The sequence below is a fragment of the Temnothorax longispinosus genome, chromosome 7 (assembly GCF_030848805.1).
Source record: "Temnothorax longispinosus isolate EJ_2023e chromosome 7, Tlon_JGU_v1, whole genome shotgun sequence".
Lineage (NCBI taxonomy): Eukaryota > Metazoa > Arthropoda > Insecta > Hymenoptera > Formicidae > Temnothorax > Temnothorax longispinosus.
The window spans coordinates 5,296,249-5,312,185 of NC_092364.1; the positions used below are offsets into that span (position 1 = coordinate 5,296,249).

At 34.1% G+C, this 15,937-nt stretch overlaps 1 protein-coding gene across 9 annotated transcripts in view; it reads left to right on the forward strand.

The window, feature by feature from the left end:
• The window catches only part of LOC139815637 (uncharacterized), a 148,248-nt gene that overhangs the window by 127,429 nt on the left and 4,882 nt on the right, over positions 1-15,937 (forward strand). For 5 of the 9 annotated variants that reach the window (XM_071782671.1, XM_071782680.1, XM_071782673.1 and 2 more), the window contains 10 exons: positions 282-444; positions 823-879; positions 1,018-1,166; positions 1,289-1,609; positions 1,867-1,979; positions 2,085-2,211; positions 2,568-2,856; positions 4,786-5,103; positions 12,098-12,286; positions 13,481-13,551. In XM_071782671.1, the coding sequence (XP_071638772.1) occupies positions 282-444; positions 823-879; positions 1,018-1,166; positions 1,289-1,609; positions 1,867-1,979; positions 2,085-2,211; positions 2,568-2,856; positions 4,786-5,103; positions 12,098-12,286; positions 13,481-13,551 (1,797 nt within the window). The remainder of the gene's footprint in view (positions 1-281; positions 445-822; positions 880-1,017; positions 1,167-1,288; positions 1,610-1,866; positions 1,980-2,084; positions 2,212-2,567; positions 2,857-4,785; positions 5,104-12,097; positions 12,287-13,480; positions 13,552-15,937) is intronic. The other 4 variants (XM_071782676.1, XM_071782679.1, XM_071782677.1 and 1 more) reach the window with 4 other exon arrangements.

Sequence of the window (15,937 nt, forward strand, 5' to 3'; positions counted from 1 at the left end):
TCATGTAAACGTCCGCGTCTGACATTGAATTGCGCTACCCTTGTCTATCTTTTGTGCCCGACCTTTTGTACCTGATCTTTTGTTTGTCCTGAATCATCACTCTTTATACAGTCCTTCTACTAATAATCTAGCATATGTATACGCTTTTCATAAATGAAGAATTATTTTTGTAGGGTATATGCTTTCTATAACTGAAGAGTTAATAAAAATTAATTAAATTTCCGCTGTATATACTCTTATCGTTATTTTAGATAATATTTTTAAATATATTTTTTTTGTAGCAACAAAGGCCCCAAATGGGACCAATCGAGTCCGAGTTTGCGGGTAGCGGAGAATACCGTCAGACTAGCAACGATCCAACCTGGGATAATCAGTCATCGGATCCGGATCTCTCGGAAATTTTGGATCAAGTTATCGAATTTGTCCCGGACGAAGCTATCACAAGTAATTACAGTAAAATGCTAATAATAATAATAATGATGATGATAATCTTTTGATTGCTTGATTTTACAGACATGATATGTTGTAATTATATTTCAATATAATTGTAAATTTTTACAACGTTTTCTTATATCATATTAAATTTAAATTATATTGCATGATACACGAAGTTTTAATGAATCATTTATTTGAATCTAAAATTGTACATTTTATAAATACATATCTGAACTTTCGTTGTCGCTCTGCATACTAAACAAATCTAAATTTGTTTACTTTTTAGCATTTTTTTATATAATATTATTTTATACATAATTCGCTTTGGCTTGAATACGATTTGCGAAATAGCAATAGCAGATTCGAATAATTGTATAACTGTTTTAGGAACAATCAGTTTTTTGCGGGGAATAATAATGCAGCCAATCATGTGTGGCAGCGAAAGTAATTATATTAAAGATTATACTAAGTATTATTTTCAATTTATTAGTTTATTAAGTATTATTTTGAAGATTATACTTTTAAGTATTATTTTAAATATACTTTTTACCTAACAGATTTGTTTATGACGAAATCTTACAGATGCTATCGAAGTGCCGGAGAGCAATGTCATGAACGAGTCAATGGCAATTAGCGCTATTCAGAAGTCGTTGATGTTGTGCGAGAGTGTCGTGAATTCGACATCTTCCAGCATGACTATGTCTAACACACCACCAGCCTATTCCACTGCGGTATATATAAGTTTTCCTCTTCAATTAAGTCGCTTATTTTGGATCTTGTCCGTCTTCTTCAAATTATTTTTTAATTTATATTTGTTGTTTTATAAAGAAATTCTTTGCTGAATTTGTTGCAGTTGGGAACCACTCCTGTGACGACTAGTCACAGTTACCAGCCACCTCCTATGTACCAACAGACCAGGATGAGGTTTAATTCCCAACCAGGCATTAGACAAACCAGCCAATTTACGCAGTTGCAGTTACAACAACAGCAACAGCGTTCTAAGCTCATAGCTCAGCAACAGCAGCAGCAGCAGAAGCAACGATTATTGCAACAGCAGCAGCAACAGCAGATGCTTATCCCATCGAATGCTACTGCGACGGATCAAATTAGCAGTGGCCTTAACATCGACAACCTTTTGAACAATACCGTTGCGCCGCCGAATGTGTCGTTGCAGGTGTGCAGCTTATCATGCTAGCACAAGAAGTAAAACATTAGGAGAAATTAGAAATAAAAAATTACAGAAACTTCTTGCTCTCTTGACTTTATATCTAATAATAATAACGAATATTAAAAATTTCAAAGTCGAATTGTACAAATATAATTATTCGCACTTTTTGATAAGTTGCATTAATTCATTTCTAATTAAAATGTTTTGTTTCTAAAAAATGCAAAATAACTACTAGAAATGTGCAATGTTTTTCTTTTATTCAGCGATCGAGTGTCCCAGATTCACAAGTTTCTCCAGGCTATGGGGCCTCCGTCCAGATGGCTTCTGGTCACCGACTCGCTCATTCGTATTCTCATCCATCGACGATACCACAGCAGTGAGTATTTTGTTATGTTAAGCACCCCGGGTTTGCTTATTTAAGTCGAGATGCTTAACATAGCTTTGTTAAAAATCTCATCACATGATTCTCTTTTTGCTACAGCCATATTGTGAATAACAATTTCAACAGTGGTCAACAAGTGTCTGCCGCGGCGAGGCTTTCGCCACATTCTCCGGCCGGTATATTGTCGTTCTCTCATCCGCAACCATTATCTCCACGGGTGGCACAAGTGAGTGCGAAAACATTGTTACCTCAGATTAACTACAATAAAACACAAAATACTCGTACAAGATGTTTTTAGAAGCATTAGTTAGAATTAATTGAGGCTTAATGATCGTATTGGAAAGATAAAAACATGCAAAAAAGTTCATTAATTAATATTTATGTGATTAACCATGCAAGTTAAGTGTCAATGCAACGCATAAAAATTACAAGCTTGAATTTTATTATACATTAAATTTCTACTTATATTTTATTATATGATACATATATTGTTTCTTTCTCTGCTTTATAGTTTTTTTTTTATATTTGTCATTTCTTTATTTCTCTGGATATTTTTATACGTTTGCACGATATATGCGCCAGGGCAATTACGGCAACACACCGAGATTATTCAACGTGAACCAGGTGAGGCCGCAACAGCAGGTCACGGCGCAACAACAGTTACAACAGCAACAACAAAGATCGATGCCTTCGCCGGGGACGGCAGCCTCCGCCAGGCAATCCCCGTTTCCTGCCGAAGCGTTTCCTCCACCGACGTCGCCTACGGCTAGCCAGTTCCCACCGGGTCCCAATACTGGTGCACCAAATCCGTCGGCCCAGTATCGACTGCAACGAACCACGTCTACACCTTCTGCTACGACTCAGTTGCCAGGTATACATTTATTCGTACTAATAAATTATCGGATTTGAATGATCGTCATATATTTCCCTGTTTTAATGCTAAAATATAATTAGGATTATCGCAGTTAAAATAATCAGGGCAGATTGAAGAAAAAGAGAAAAGGATTCGGTTGTGTGGTTGTAGGAAACATTCCTTCGAATTTGCAACATTGAAAAATATTTGACTAATATTAATTAGAAATATATATATAAAGAATTTAGTATATAAAGAATTTAGTATACTAAAGTATACTAAATTATACTATATAAGTATACTATACCCTAGTATACTTTAGTATACTGTATACTAGTCATTAAATAGAAAATTATACTTGGATATTTCATTGTTTAGTAGTAAATGAAGTAATGACAAATATGGGATTTTATATTATGTGGTGTGCAAAAGAACAATATGACGGATATTATATATTTAGTTGTAAGATTAGAAATATAAGCATCGGGAAGTCGTTTTACCGTGCCAACGCGTGTTTAACTATATTTGTTTTAATTGATTTAAATACGTTGAAAACTTGAATGTTTTTAAGAAAGAATTTGCATGGCAATTAAAAAGATTTTTATAACTACTTTTTATAATATTCTTTGTTTCACTATATGTTTCAAGTATAATTTTTAATATCGGTAAATCGACTTCTCTACAGAGTATTCTGATTAGTATAATGTTATTTAATGTTTAAGTCGTAATGTGTGATTCACGCGATCTATAAGTCTCTTAATAAGAGGGAGGTTTACTGCGTGATTCTTAAATAAACGGTTAAATAGGTCTGTTTTAATGCGTTTAAATATGTTAACTCGATTTCGTGTCTTTCGCGGGTAGTAGTAAAGATAGCCTTGAATAAGTATTTGCGCAATAGTTTTTACGTAGAGGCTCATTGAGCTGATTTTTACAATAAAAGCCGATATGCGACTTAACATACAATTATACGCGCGATGGAAGCTGTGATTGAAATATACTGAAAGATTTTGTTCCAAGGTCGGTAAGTATGTACAGATTAAGATTAACTTTGTTTAATCTACTAAATTGTGGAAGCCGTGCGTAGATTAGTCGGGTATGCGCATAGACTTTATTAGTATTTTTTATGCCTGTACATCTCGATGTTTTTCTGTGAATAGAAATTACGTAATGTGTCAAATTTTTTATAGAAGGAAAGCGTGACTCTGAGAAACGTAGCAGATTTTGCATAATTTGTGGATTTAATCTTTTAATAATTTATGATTGGAGCGATGTGTTATACTAGAGATTGAAACGCTTTCTTATCTTTCATAATTTTTTTCTTATCTACTCTCTCTCAAGCAGAAAGTCTTATAATTTCGTTTCTTCACTTGTGAAATTTAAGCTCAACAAACTCCTTTTTTAACATGAGCTTAGTATTCCAGTATAATTATAGGATATAAAATAATATAATAAATTGAGTGAGATTAATGAATTTCATTATATGTGAGTTAATTTAAAAAACGTATAAAAGAGTTTTTTATCAAACGAGACAATAATATTTATAGCGCAAAATTTTCGATTGCTTTTAATGATATCATATCTATGACTGTCCATATAATACTTACTGACGATTCGTTGCGAATATAAGATCCAACAAAAATAGCATCATTAAATCGAGAGACTTACCTTTTCACAATTTCGAAAATACCAGAGTTTTATTTATTTGGCATATGAATATCTGCTTTTGACTTTTGGCTAGCAGAATCGAACCCGCTTTCCGGGTGCGTTAATCCACCCCGGTTGTTTAATTTATTCGATATATATATTTTTTTCGATCTCGATATTATTGTACGTGGCTATTTAACAATGAGCGCTGGCATGGTACATGAAAGCGAAATAGAAGCGTTTTAAATGTTTCGGCAAAAGGCTGGCGAAGGGCAGTCCGGGTATACACAATTGATGTTGCAGGTGGGATTGGCTCGCCTCGGCACTACGGCGGCGTGAGTAAGGAACAACCTCTTCTTTCACCTAGTCATTCACACTCGGCTTGTCCGGCAACACCTACCCATAATCAACATAACGCCACCAATACACAACACTTCTCGAGCCAACAACATACCCAAATGCTATATCAACACACCAACGCAAACACTATCAACACGGCAGACATGCAGAACAGTCAGTTCTGTTACGATCGGTCGTCAGTACCGCTCTATCCGTCTGGCGGGGAGGCGCAAGATGCCAGGTCACTGCCTTCCGGTAATCCCGTCAATCACCAAATGGGTGGTAAGTCATGTGACTTATTAATGTCATGTGACACTTCATTATCATCATCACGACCCTGTGGTCCCCCGTTAGAAGATAATAATAATAATTGTCATTGCTGCCGCCATACGTATCACCCTTATACTTATATCCCCTGCAACCCACCTATGTCTTATCATCGAAACTATCATCACTTCCAACAGCGGCAGCAGCAGCAGCAGCAGTTTTAGCGGATGCAAAGCATGTATTGGGTGTATTGGAAACATGTAAAGCTCTCTTTTTCTCTATCTTTTCCTCTCTTTTCTTTTTAACGATGTTTATCGAAATGTTTATGCAAATGCTTCGGATATTTGTCTGCCTTTTTATTACTCGATATATCTAAAAAAAAATACCTTTTAGTTTTACAATCGGTGACGTTACGACTGTCGTCTTAGGACCAGTTTCACAAGTGTCGGTTAACTTTTAATCTTAGATTAACTCACTCTTCGTCTTTTTCTAAGGGGGACGTTAGAAGGAGGCGAAGAGTGAGTTAATCTAAGATTAAAAGTTAACCGACACTTGTGAAACTGGGTCTTAGTCGCCCCAACGCTGGGATTCGCTCGCGCGCCCCAACGCGAAGCTGCAAAAGCAAATAAAAAATAGTCTCAAAAATTCCCGTTTCCCGTTAATACATACGCCAGAATATTGCCCAGAACCACAAACGAAGTTTAGAATAGTGGTTCTGTTTTCTTTTTTACATTTTTATCTTTTTATATTTAAACAAATTTTTGAATTTATTTATTTCATTTTTGTATTTTTTTTTATATTGTTAAATGTATTAATATATTTATATCTTATTTTTTAATAATATATATATTTTATAAAAATAAGAAAAAAGTTATTTAAAAATTATGTTTTTTAGTCTTAGTCTTTGCGAATATTTCTACAATATTTTTGTAATCGGGGTTATTGACCAGTTCATTCTCGATTAATAGGATTGTTAAATCGGATAATCGCTTCTGCATCATTGTACTTCTGAGGTAATTTTGGATTAATTTTAATTTTGAAAAAGTTGCTTCACCAAGTGTCACAGATATTATATTGGCGTAGTAATAATATTCAGAACGCTTTTGTTAAATTGGTAAATATTACCAAAAAGCCATTTTAAGCTAATTTATTTAAAATATCAATTGGGTGATTGCAAAGTGTTTTGTTGTATATCTGAAAATATTGTTTTACATAGATTTATCTCATCGAACAGTTCAATAGTATTTATATCAGATAATTTGTGTTTTTGTTATAAAGTTTTAATTCTGAAGTTTTATATTGATTTAAAGATTTTTAAAGTACATTGGAAGTATTTATGTGACCTACGGGCGGCGCGGCGTTGAGCCAGATAGGGGTAGATTATCGCTGACAGAACGGTCCATTTTCACATATTTTTGGACACTTAAAGAATTATTGACTATCAAAACTTTGCGTCCTACGCTGGAGCGTACATTGCGTACTGCCTCGTAACGACACCGCTTACGATCTAATTAGTCCATCTACTATATATCATTTAAGATAAGAGAGCAATATTTGGTATTTTATTGTCAAAAGTTAATTTCATGTTAGTAATTATATCTATTATTGATATATTCTGCTTTCCATATCGGACCTATCAATTTTTGTATATAATTATATATTTAGAATATATTATATAATATTATATATATAGTATATAACTATATATGCAATATTACGTAATATTATATACAATTTATACAGTAGTACGGTATTATATAGATTGTATGAATGTGTAATTTAATTTTACTTAATATTTTTTTAATTTACACATTTTTCTAAACCAAAGCTTTTGCCATTGCGCACTTTTATTCGACATTGTCAAACTCATGAATATCTTCTGAAGGGCTGTTTCTATGTATTTGTTCAAACACAAACATTTTCTATAAGTATGAGAATATTTGTTAAATGTTGCATGACGCTTTTTTTAAATGTAATTGTAATTTTCATCAAGTGTCATTATTATAAGTGTCCATTAAGTGTCATAACTATTATTATAATGCTAAATATGTGTAAATATGATAATAATTTACATCCTTGTGGCCATATCAGATGAAAATCATTTATATCAATGTACAATATGATATACAGGTATCCCATTGTGAACGATCACACCTCAAAATTTCCATTCTCTTTAATTTTAGAAAAAAAGGTTTCAGACAAAAATTGTGTGATCTGAAAGAGGACAAATAATGGTGACATCCATTTTTTTTTCGAAAAAATCTATTTTCAAGATCATACAACTTTTGTCTGAAACATTTTTTTTTCTAAAATTGAAAAGATTAAAAATTGTGAGGGGCGATCGTTTAAAAGTGGGACATCCTGTATACTAACACGGTTCTCATCAGATTTATCAGATAGAGAGAACTATAATTACAGATTGTCAATTGTAAATATTGTCAATTGTATTATGCCGACTCTATATTACATCGGCTCTTTTATCACCCGAATCTCTTTATTGTTGCACTAAATTTAATTTCGAATTTTTTCATCTAAGTTATTGTAGATAGTAAAGTAGTCGACGTTAGGAGAGTCATAAAGTATTAATACTTTTTAATATTATATAATAATAATATCATCTTTCCTATCTATAATAATAATATAATATAATATTAATACTTCCTACTATCATATAATATGATAGTATGAAGGTAAACGTTTCTGTGATTATTGCAGTTCCTATGGAATGTTTCATCTCTTTCCAGGTCACATCTTAATATCTTAAAGTGTATATAAAATGTATCTAATGTCCACTTCTTCCAATGCAGATTGACTTTAATCTCGGTTTAACTTATTTATTATCTTTATATAATTCTTAGAAAACTAGGAAGAGACGAAAAGTATGTTAAACCGAGATTAAAATTAATTTGCATTGGTAGAAATGGACATAAGTGTAAATAAAAGCTAACGGGAAAATTCTTTCCCTATCTTGCGGAGAAATATGAAGAGTAATGCCGAAAACATGTGACCATGGAAATCGAAATAAATCATCCAAAATAATCTAAATTAATAAATCTTGTGTATCTTATAATAATGTACGGGGGGCAATCAAATATAAACGGGAATTTTTTTCTTAAGACCAGGTAAGTTACGGTACGGCACTGTGGGCTTGAGGGGATGAAGGTGGGAATGTCTGGTCTCGATTTCGACCTTGGGACCCTTGCCGAGCCTCCACGTCAGTCAGTAGCACGATGAGCGAGCAAGAGGGTGCATCCATCCGTTGCGCAACATTTTGTGATCAAGTTTCTGATGAAAGAGGGGTTAAACCAGCTGAAATTTTAAGAAGACCGGGTTGTCATTCCCCGAACTGAGCACGAGGTCTTCTCAAAATTTCAGCTGGTTTAACTCTTCTTTTATCAGAAACTTGATCACAAAATGTTGCGCGACGGATGGGTGCACCCACCTCCTGCTCGCTCATCGTGCTACTGACTGACGCGGAGGCTCGGCAAGGGTCTCGAGGACGGAATCGAGACCAGACATTCCCACCTTCAAGCCCACAGTGCCGTGCCGTAACTTACCTGGCCGTAAGAAAAAAGAAATTCCCGTTTATATTTGATTGTCCTTCGTATAAGAGATCTGTCTAACTCTGTGCTTATAAACGATTACTTTACTCTGCATTTCTTTTTTCTTGCTTTATCCTGTCTCTTGTTTGTTATTTATTGGCGTGATTTTAACAGGTTAGACAGTTCTGACATAGAAAATAGGTGGGACTTAGTTTAAGAAGAATTTGTATACTTTAAAGTTCAATATTTTACTTGTAGCATATACACATACTTGCACTGCGTGTAATCCAAGCAACTATCTCTATCATAGTCCCGCAAAATACATAATTTGGCATAATCATCACCTGCACCGTTCACAAATAGCGCTGTGACTAGGACGACATTACGATATTGTATCACTGCGTTTATCTTACTGTAAATCGCGTAATATTGTAATGATCCCAATCGAATTATATTGTTTATCCTATTTTCTTGAATTACCATTGACAGTAGAATACGTGGACGGAGCCTTTTACGAAGGGGAAAGTGATATTAGCGGTGAGGGGAATACACTGTCTATCACTAGGCCTGTTCTTTTTAGCTGAACTTTTTGCGCGGTTTATCTTTTTTTTCTTTCTTTTTAGAATTAGAGAGAAAAAGAAAAAAGATGAACAAGACTATGCAAGAAGTTCAGCTAAATAGAACAGAGTCTACTGTCAGTCAACGAATGTCATTGATGTCAGTACACTGACTGTAGTGATCTCCTCACGTCTATCGTATTATTGCTACCCCCCTTGCCTACATAGGCAGCTATGGCTCCGTCCATATATTCTATTGTCAATGCAAATTATTGAAGTATCATATATACATATATAAAGTTCTGTAATTTGAGAAATGGAAAATTTAAAAAAAAACAAAATTTTTGCCATTTACGTCATTTCTTTAATTCCTTAATTGAATAAAATCATTGCAATTAACGCTGTTGAACGTAATAACATTGAGCGATCTTTTGTTATTGGAAGATAACTCAATGTTATGGGTATCGTTATTAGTTTCTCTGTTTGTACATAATCGTGGACATCTTTGCATTGTTATATATCAAAGGTGTCGACACGGAGTTGTATTATATTATGTCATAGCTGTGTTTCAAAATTCATTGCCAGCGCTGAAAATCTATAGTATACGTTACGTGTACTATAGATTACCAACACTGGTGGTGAATTTTGGAACACAGCCCATATTGTAATTTATATATCGCGATAGCAATTAAGAAATATAAACCGAACTTCCTTAATTTCAACTCGTTGGGACTGAGCAAATATTTTGGTCCCAACTTCCCCTTCGGTTCTCACATTGTTATAGCATACGTGTAGAATGAAAATGGGCAAATCGTTAAGTTGTTGTAAAATACCTGAGGATTTATTGGATCTGAAGGTAAGAACCTATCACATTCGACTGCTGCTGCACAACCGTTGTCTCGGCTGAACGTGACTAATGTTGCAGTCCCACACACTCGTGCGTGTCCATAATCTCACTAGTCATATTTTCATTCTATGCATGCTTTGGCAGATGCGAAATGGTGGGAGACCATCGCAAGAGGAAGAAGTCCAGTTTACGTATTACTTTCTATAGGGGAAGATCGAGATTAAGATAGTTCGACTGTACACATTTTCGTAGTACGCAAAATGTATCATGGTTGAAAATATCATAGCGTAGGCTTGCATTAAAATTTCAAGAATGTCGGCGTCTATTGAGCATATATAATTCCACACAGGAAATGGAATAATAATTTCATATGGTGGGACAACATTCTGTTTTGCGTAGCGCGGGAAGCGCTGAAAGTGGCAAATGTGACGTCAGATTTATTACATCTTAATCATTCTCTCATCTCTCAGAGGGGGAAGGGGGGGGGGAAAGGATCACACATCTGTGTTCATCTGTGTAATATAATATCACAAATGTAAAAAAGATGAATTCAAACACCGCTTATCTTTACGTGTTGTGGAAACATTTACTAACAACGAGGCATCTTTGTGTACAGTGTATCGAGCTTTCGTGATTAATATTTTTATATATTTTGCGCCATTTTTGTTCTGTCAATCCCATCATAATGTATGCATCACTTATTTGATAAATGATTGAAATTTTATGATAATTAAATAGATAAGATAGCACCGGCACGTCGTGTGTTTTCTCTTGATTACAGATCGAAGACTTTTTTTTTAAGTTTATTATATGAGGGGATATCTGAGAAATCTCGGTTTTAAAGAAGAGATTAAAATACGAAAAAAGTCTTGACCACTTTGGACACCCTCTTCGAAATATTTATCTCACGGTTCAGCGCATTGTTCCCAGCGCCTTTTCTATAGACGGAAACAATATTTAGCCTCGTCTTTTGAAAAGAGGCCTAGTGCTTTCTTGGGTGTTATTCTACGTGCTCTTTCTTGGAAAATTTCTTTCCTTTCAATTCTATTTTAGACCTGAGAACAAAAAGAGGTCGTGTGGTGCGGGATCTGGAGATTAAGCTGCGAAAGAGAGTCACCATGCTATTTTTACCTAGAAATTACCAGTAAAATAAATATCGCACACAAAGCATTGTCTAGTAAAACTGGTGAAAAATAACGCGTTTATTCTTCACTTTCCCTATTCAAAAGAATTTGATTTAGCTTTCTTATGGGTGTGATGGGAACAATGCATGGGAACCTCAAGGGAAATGAAAGAAACAATAGAAGATCTACAGAAAAGGGCTAAAATAATTTAACAGTCCTACTTCATTTATCGTATGACAAATTTTTTGATGACAGTTGTGTTGATTGGCTGGGGTAGAAATTTTTGAATACTTGAAAATTTTTCCCTCCGATGGTCGATCATTCCGGAAAATTTTACATATTATTTTTCAAAAATAATTACCATGAAATTTTTTATATATGCGCTATCTCGCACATGTAAAAAACTTTTTCATATATTTACCTCTATAAGTTTATATTTAAAAAATAAAACATTTGTCACTTATATTCAAATAGACTTTAATATAATTTTTACTCTAGATTTAATTGTCAAAATATTTAATACTGAATAACTCAACGTTTATGAAAAGAAAATCAATTCCAAAGAATCTACGTTATTGAGAGAAAGCACACCACGTATGAAACATTTTTATGTTTTACTGAACGACAAATGGAATCATCACTGTTTTCAACCCAATTGAATTTATCAATAAGGTGTATTTGAATTTTATTCATTAAGATAAATTTTTTTATCTCAATGAATTTTTTTTATCTTTGTCGCAGAACCTTTGTGCCACGAATGCAGTATTTCGCATTGTAACGGACACAATAAATTAATATTAAAATCACACGCGCGCGCACACACATACGTATACACACATAACGCACAGATTGGAATTTTGAGAACTGTGACTGTACAAAGGAAATGCAACACGATGTTGCGCGGCGACGCTTTGTTTATAAAGATTTCTCTTGTTATAGGTAACGCTACCTCGGAGTTCGTGCGGCAGGAATTGAGGGCGATTGTCGGCGCGCGAACACAGCAGCAACAGCAGCAGCAGCAACAACGAGTGCCCAACAACCTACAGAATAATCTTTCTGGTCAAGTTTCTCAAGTTTCTCAGGACGATCTTGAAGCGCTTGGTCTGACATTCGAGATGCCTTCTGCAGGTACGTGGGGTAGTTCGCAATCTTTGTCTGCTGCATTCCGGAAACTTATCTCGTAATTGCGTAAAACGGCTACTCAGGTAATGATTAGCTTAGCGAGCAAGCTCACATAGCAAAACTGGGAATCTCAGTAAAGCTACATTTCATGTTAATACTTTTCTCCGTTTTCTTTTTTTATTTTTTTTATTTTGACACAATGACAATTGTGCTCGGAATTAGAATGGCAGAGCAATCGAATCGAATGAAGAGTTTTGCGCAGCTGTAGTATGTCTTATTATTCGCGCTTTTGACAGAACCGGTCATACAATTTAATTTATAAATGTACGAGTATATCAAATATATATGTAAAATTTTCTTTATCTGTAAGTTACATTTTACATTCGTAAAATATTTAAGTGTGAGGCAGAGCGTGGGAGTTGCTCACTTTCGAAATGCAAGATTTCGTAGTATGCTTCTCTCGGCATACGCGAATCGAAAGTTTAACGATCGTTCGTAGGCGATTTGCCGTTTCGCGACGAGGCAAGTTAAATTTAATAAGTTTGCATTTCTTTTTAGTCTGTATTTCTCCATAGAGAGGCATTGCTTACCTTCCTTCGAATTTTGTCGAACTTTTGATCGTATATACAATCCCAATGTTATATAACTCCGGTCTTGCAATCCTGATATTAATCTCTCATACGACGTGAGCTTTTCATGAGCGAGTACTGTGAAAAAGTATTACAAGCATTATATTATAGTTTTACCCTCGTAGATCACGCACATTTTTTTCTAGACTCGTCATCGCACGCGATTACTGTTACAACTAATTACACTTGTTTATAATCGTATCTTCCTGAGGCCCCGTGTGTTTCTCCGTGAGATCTACGTAAGAAATTTCAGAGATACATGATGAAAAAGCGTCAACCGTCCTAACTCTCTTCCAAGGTAGTTTCCGAATGCAGAAAGTGCCACGTGAAAATTTTTCAATCGCGCTTTGATTGGAGTGAAAACTGTCAGCACAATAATTCGCAAGTCTTTCACGAGAGAGGCCAAAGCGAGTCCTCGGTCGATCGGGAGTCCTATCCGAATTCGTATCGATGTACAGGCTGAAGCACGCGCGTTTCCGCTATGCGTAATCTCCCGCTTCTTGTAAGGAGAGGCAATACTTTAGTTCTACAAAGACTGTGGTAACGCCTACTGTTACGATGTCCCAACTAGGTGAGGCTGTGGTTAGCGATGGCCCCGCCAAGATCTGGGGGAGCGCCGGAAGTGCCCCCTCGTCCTCCAGGGTAAGAGCCCCATTTCCGACAATATATAATTACTTTTACGTATTATTTATTTATTTATTATTATTTTTTTTTATTTTGTTATGCTATGTCTTCCCTCTATACGCTTGGCTTCAGAACTGATTGTGCACGAAACATGTTTAATGATCTCTCTCTATTTGCGCACTGAGCGTAAAACTTGTATGGGGTATACTTACTTTTTTTTTTTAAGTTTAGAGAAATGCATGCGAGGTCGTCGTTTCGACGACCGTGTCTCGGCATTATCGTTACAGTACTCGCACGTGACGATAATTCTCTCGGATTTTCTCGCAATAGAGCCGTATATAGTTGGAGATTCGACTCTTGTGTATGCTAAAGTAGAACGTGCCCTGAAAATATAGTTGATAATTGAAGAAGAATCGAGGGAGATAGCGTTTATTTGGCGAAGCTACGAATTTTCTAAATCTTGTAAATTAGGGATTGGCTTTATAGTTGTAGAATTGATTACTACTTCTTTTTCTTTCTACTACTATTTAATTCTATTTCCTTTTCCAGTTTAATTGACGAAAGAGACGGAGGAATTTGATTTCATAAAAATAACTCTTTAAATTTATTTCTTTAATTATGACTCTTTAAATAAGTATTTTACATTTTTTGTTTAACGCGCGAGTTTAAAATATATTAATGAAATTATGAAAATTTATTTTAATTACATATTTCGGTGACTTTTTCGACTATTTCACAAATCTTTAAAGATAGAAAACAAATAGCGAAATTTTTGTCTTTAATTTATAAAATATATCGAAATTCATATTTTTAAAAATTCGAACTTTATGTAACATTTATTTTGCAAAAAGCTATGTTGCAAAAACAAAGGTATTTTTATAAGTGAAAATAAAATTAATATTTAGCACCCCAAAAATAGAATTAATATTATATCTCTTACAAAAAGTTTGAAAAATGTCTTTTACATTTTTTTTATTAAGAAGCACGCATTGCAATAATGCGTTAAATGTTGTCGACAAAGGCGCTTAAGTTTTACACTCAGTGTCAATGAGAAACGCTGTGTTTAGTATTAAACAAGCTGATCTTGTTACCACGCCAAGTAGATTCTCGTTCGAAATGAACTTTATCGAGGCGCATTAGCTAAACATGTTAATTGCCTCTACTGTCTGCATAATGTAGCGCGTTCATGAGTTGTTCTACATTTTGTGCAAGAAACTAATTGTACTTCACCGGCTGCATTAACTGCGAGTAACTTCTTTTAATTTTTGTTCCGTTCACGCAAGCGTACGGCTGATGCCAGCGTAACGCTAATTTTATGACATTTTATTAGACGGAAATAATTAGTAGAAATATAAATGTTAAAGAAATACGAAGACTTGCAGATTTATGAAAATTTAGGCAGTTGTTAGACAATATAAATAAAGCTTATGGGATTTAATATATTCACGTATCTCGAATTTAAAGTTCCATCACTTTTATCAATATAGATTTCGGATTATAATCGGATTATATATCGTAAAAAGTTGAAAATATGAGAAGAGAGTTTTGTGTATTATATATGTGAGTGAACGAGTATATGAAATAATTTTATTTTTTCTCAATTGATTTTAAGATTTTGCTTCAATAAAATTGATTTAAAGTTGAACTACTAGAAAATTTACCTTTAAATGCTAAAAAAATTTGAAAAATGATATTTAATTAAGAATTTAAAAAAATTGGGACGTAAATTTATGAAAAAAAGGGATACCTGTAAATGTGAAGTATTTCTCGTATTAAAATAATTTAATGAAATATTTATTATATTTAATAGGTTTGGAAACTATTTCACGTAAAATATAACTTTGTTAATAAATTTTATCTTCATAACATACAAAAAATTTATTTTTGTAATTATTTCACTCTTATTGTGACGATTATTAAGTAAAATTCAATGAAATTCGTAAATTAGTAGATAATTTACATAACTAATTATTAAATTGAATTTTTTATTTTATCTACACAAAAAATTTAACAACTTAAAATGGAGAGCAATTTTTCGTGCAAATAAAGAAGCATCTGGGATTTCTCCCGTATACGCCGCGCATGATTTTCTTTTCAATATTTTTAAAGATTTCAGCGCAATGCACTTATTCCCGTATTGAGCGTCCAGGGGATGCCAAGCAAAAAGTGTTTCCTTTCATATCTACAGGGTGATGGTGTTGTAAGCTTCAGCTCATTCGGAGTAATCAGTAATCATACTACCATTTGTTGTATTGTATAACGTACGTCTAGTAATGCTTTTTCACAGTGAGCCAACTAGATATCTACGCGTAGTCCTTAATTTCTTTTTTTTTCGAGAACGATTTATTCGTATTGCATGAGGAAACCCGCTAATGCTACAAAAGGAGGGTTTAGAAAAAAAAAT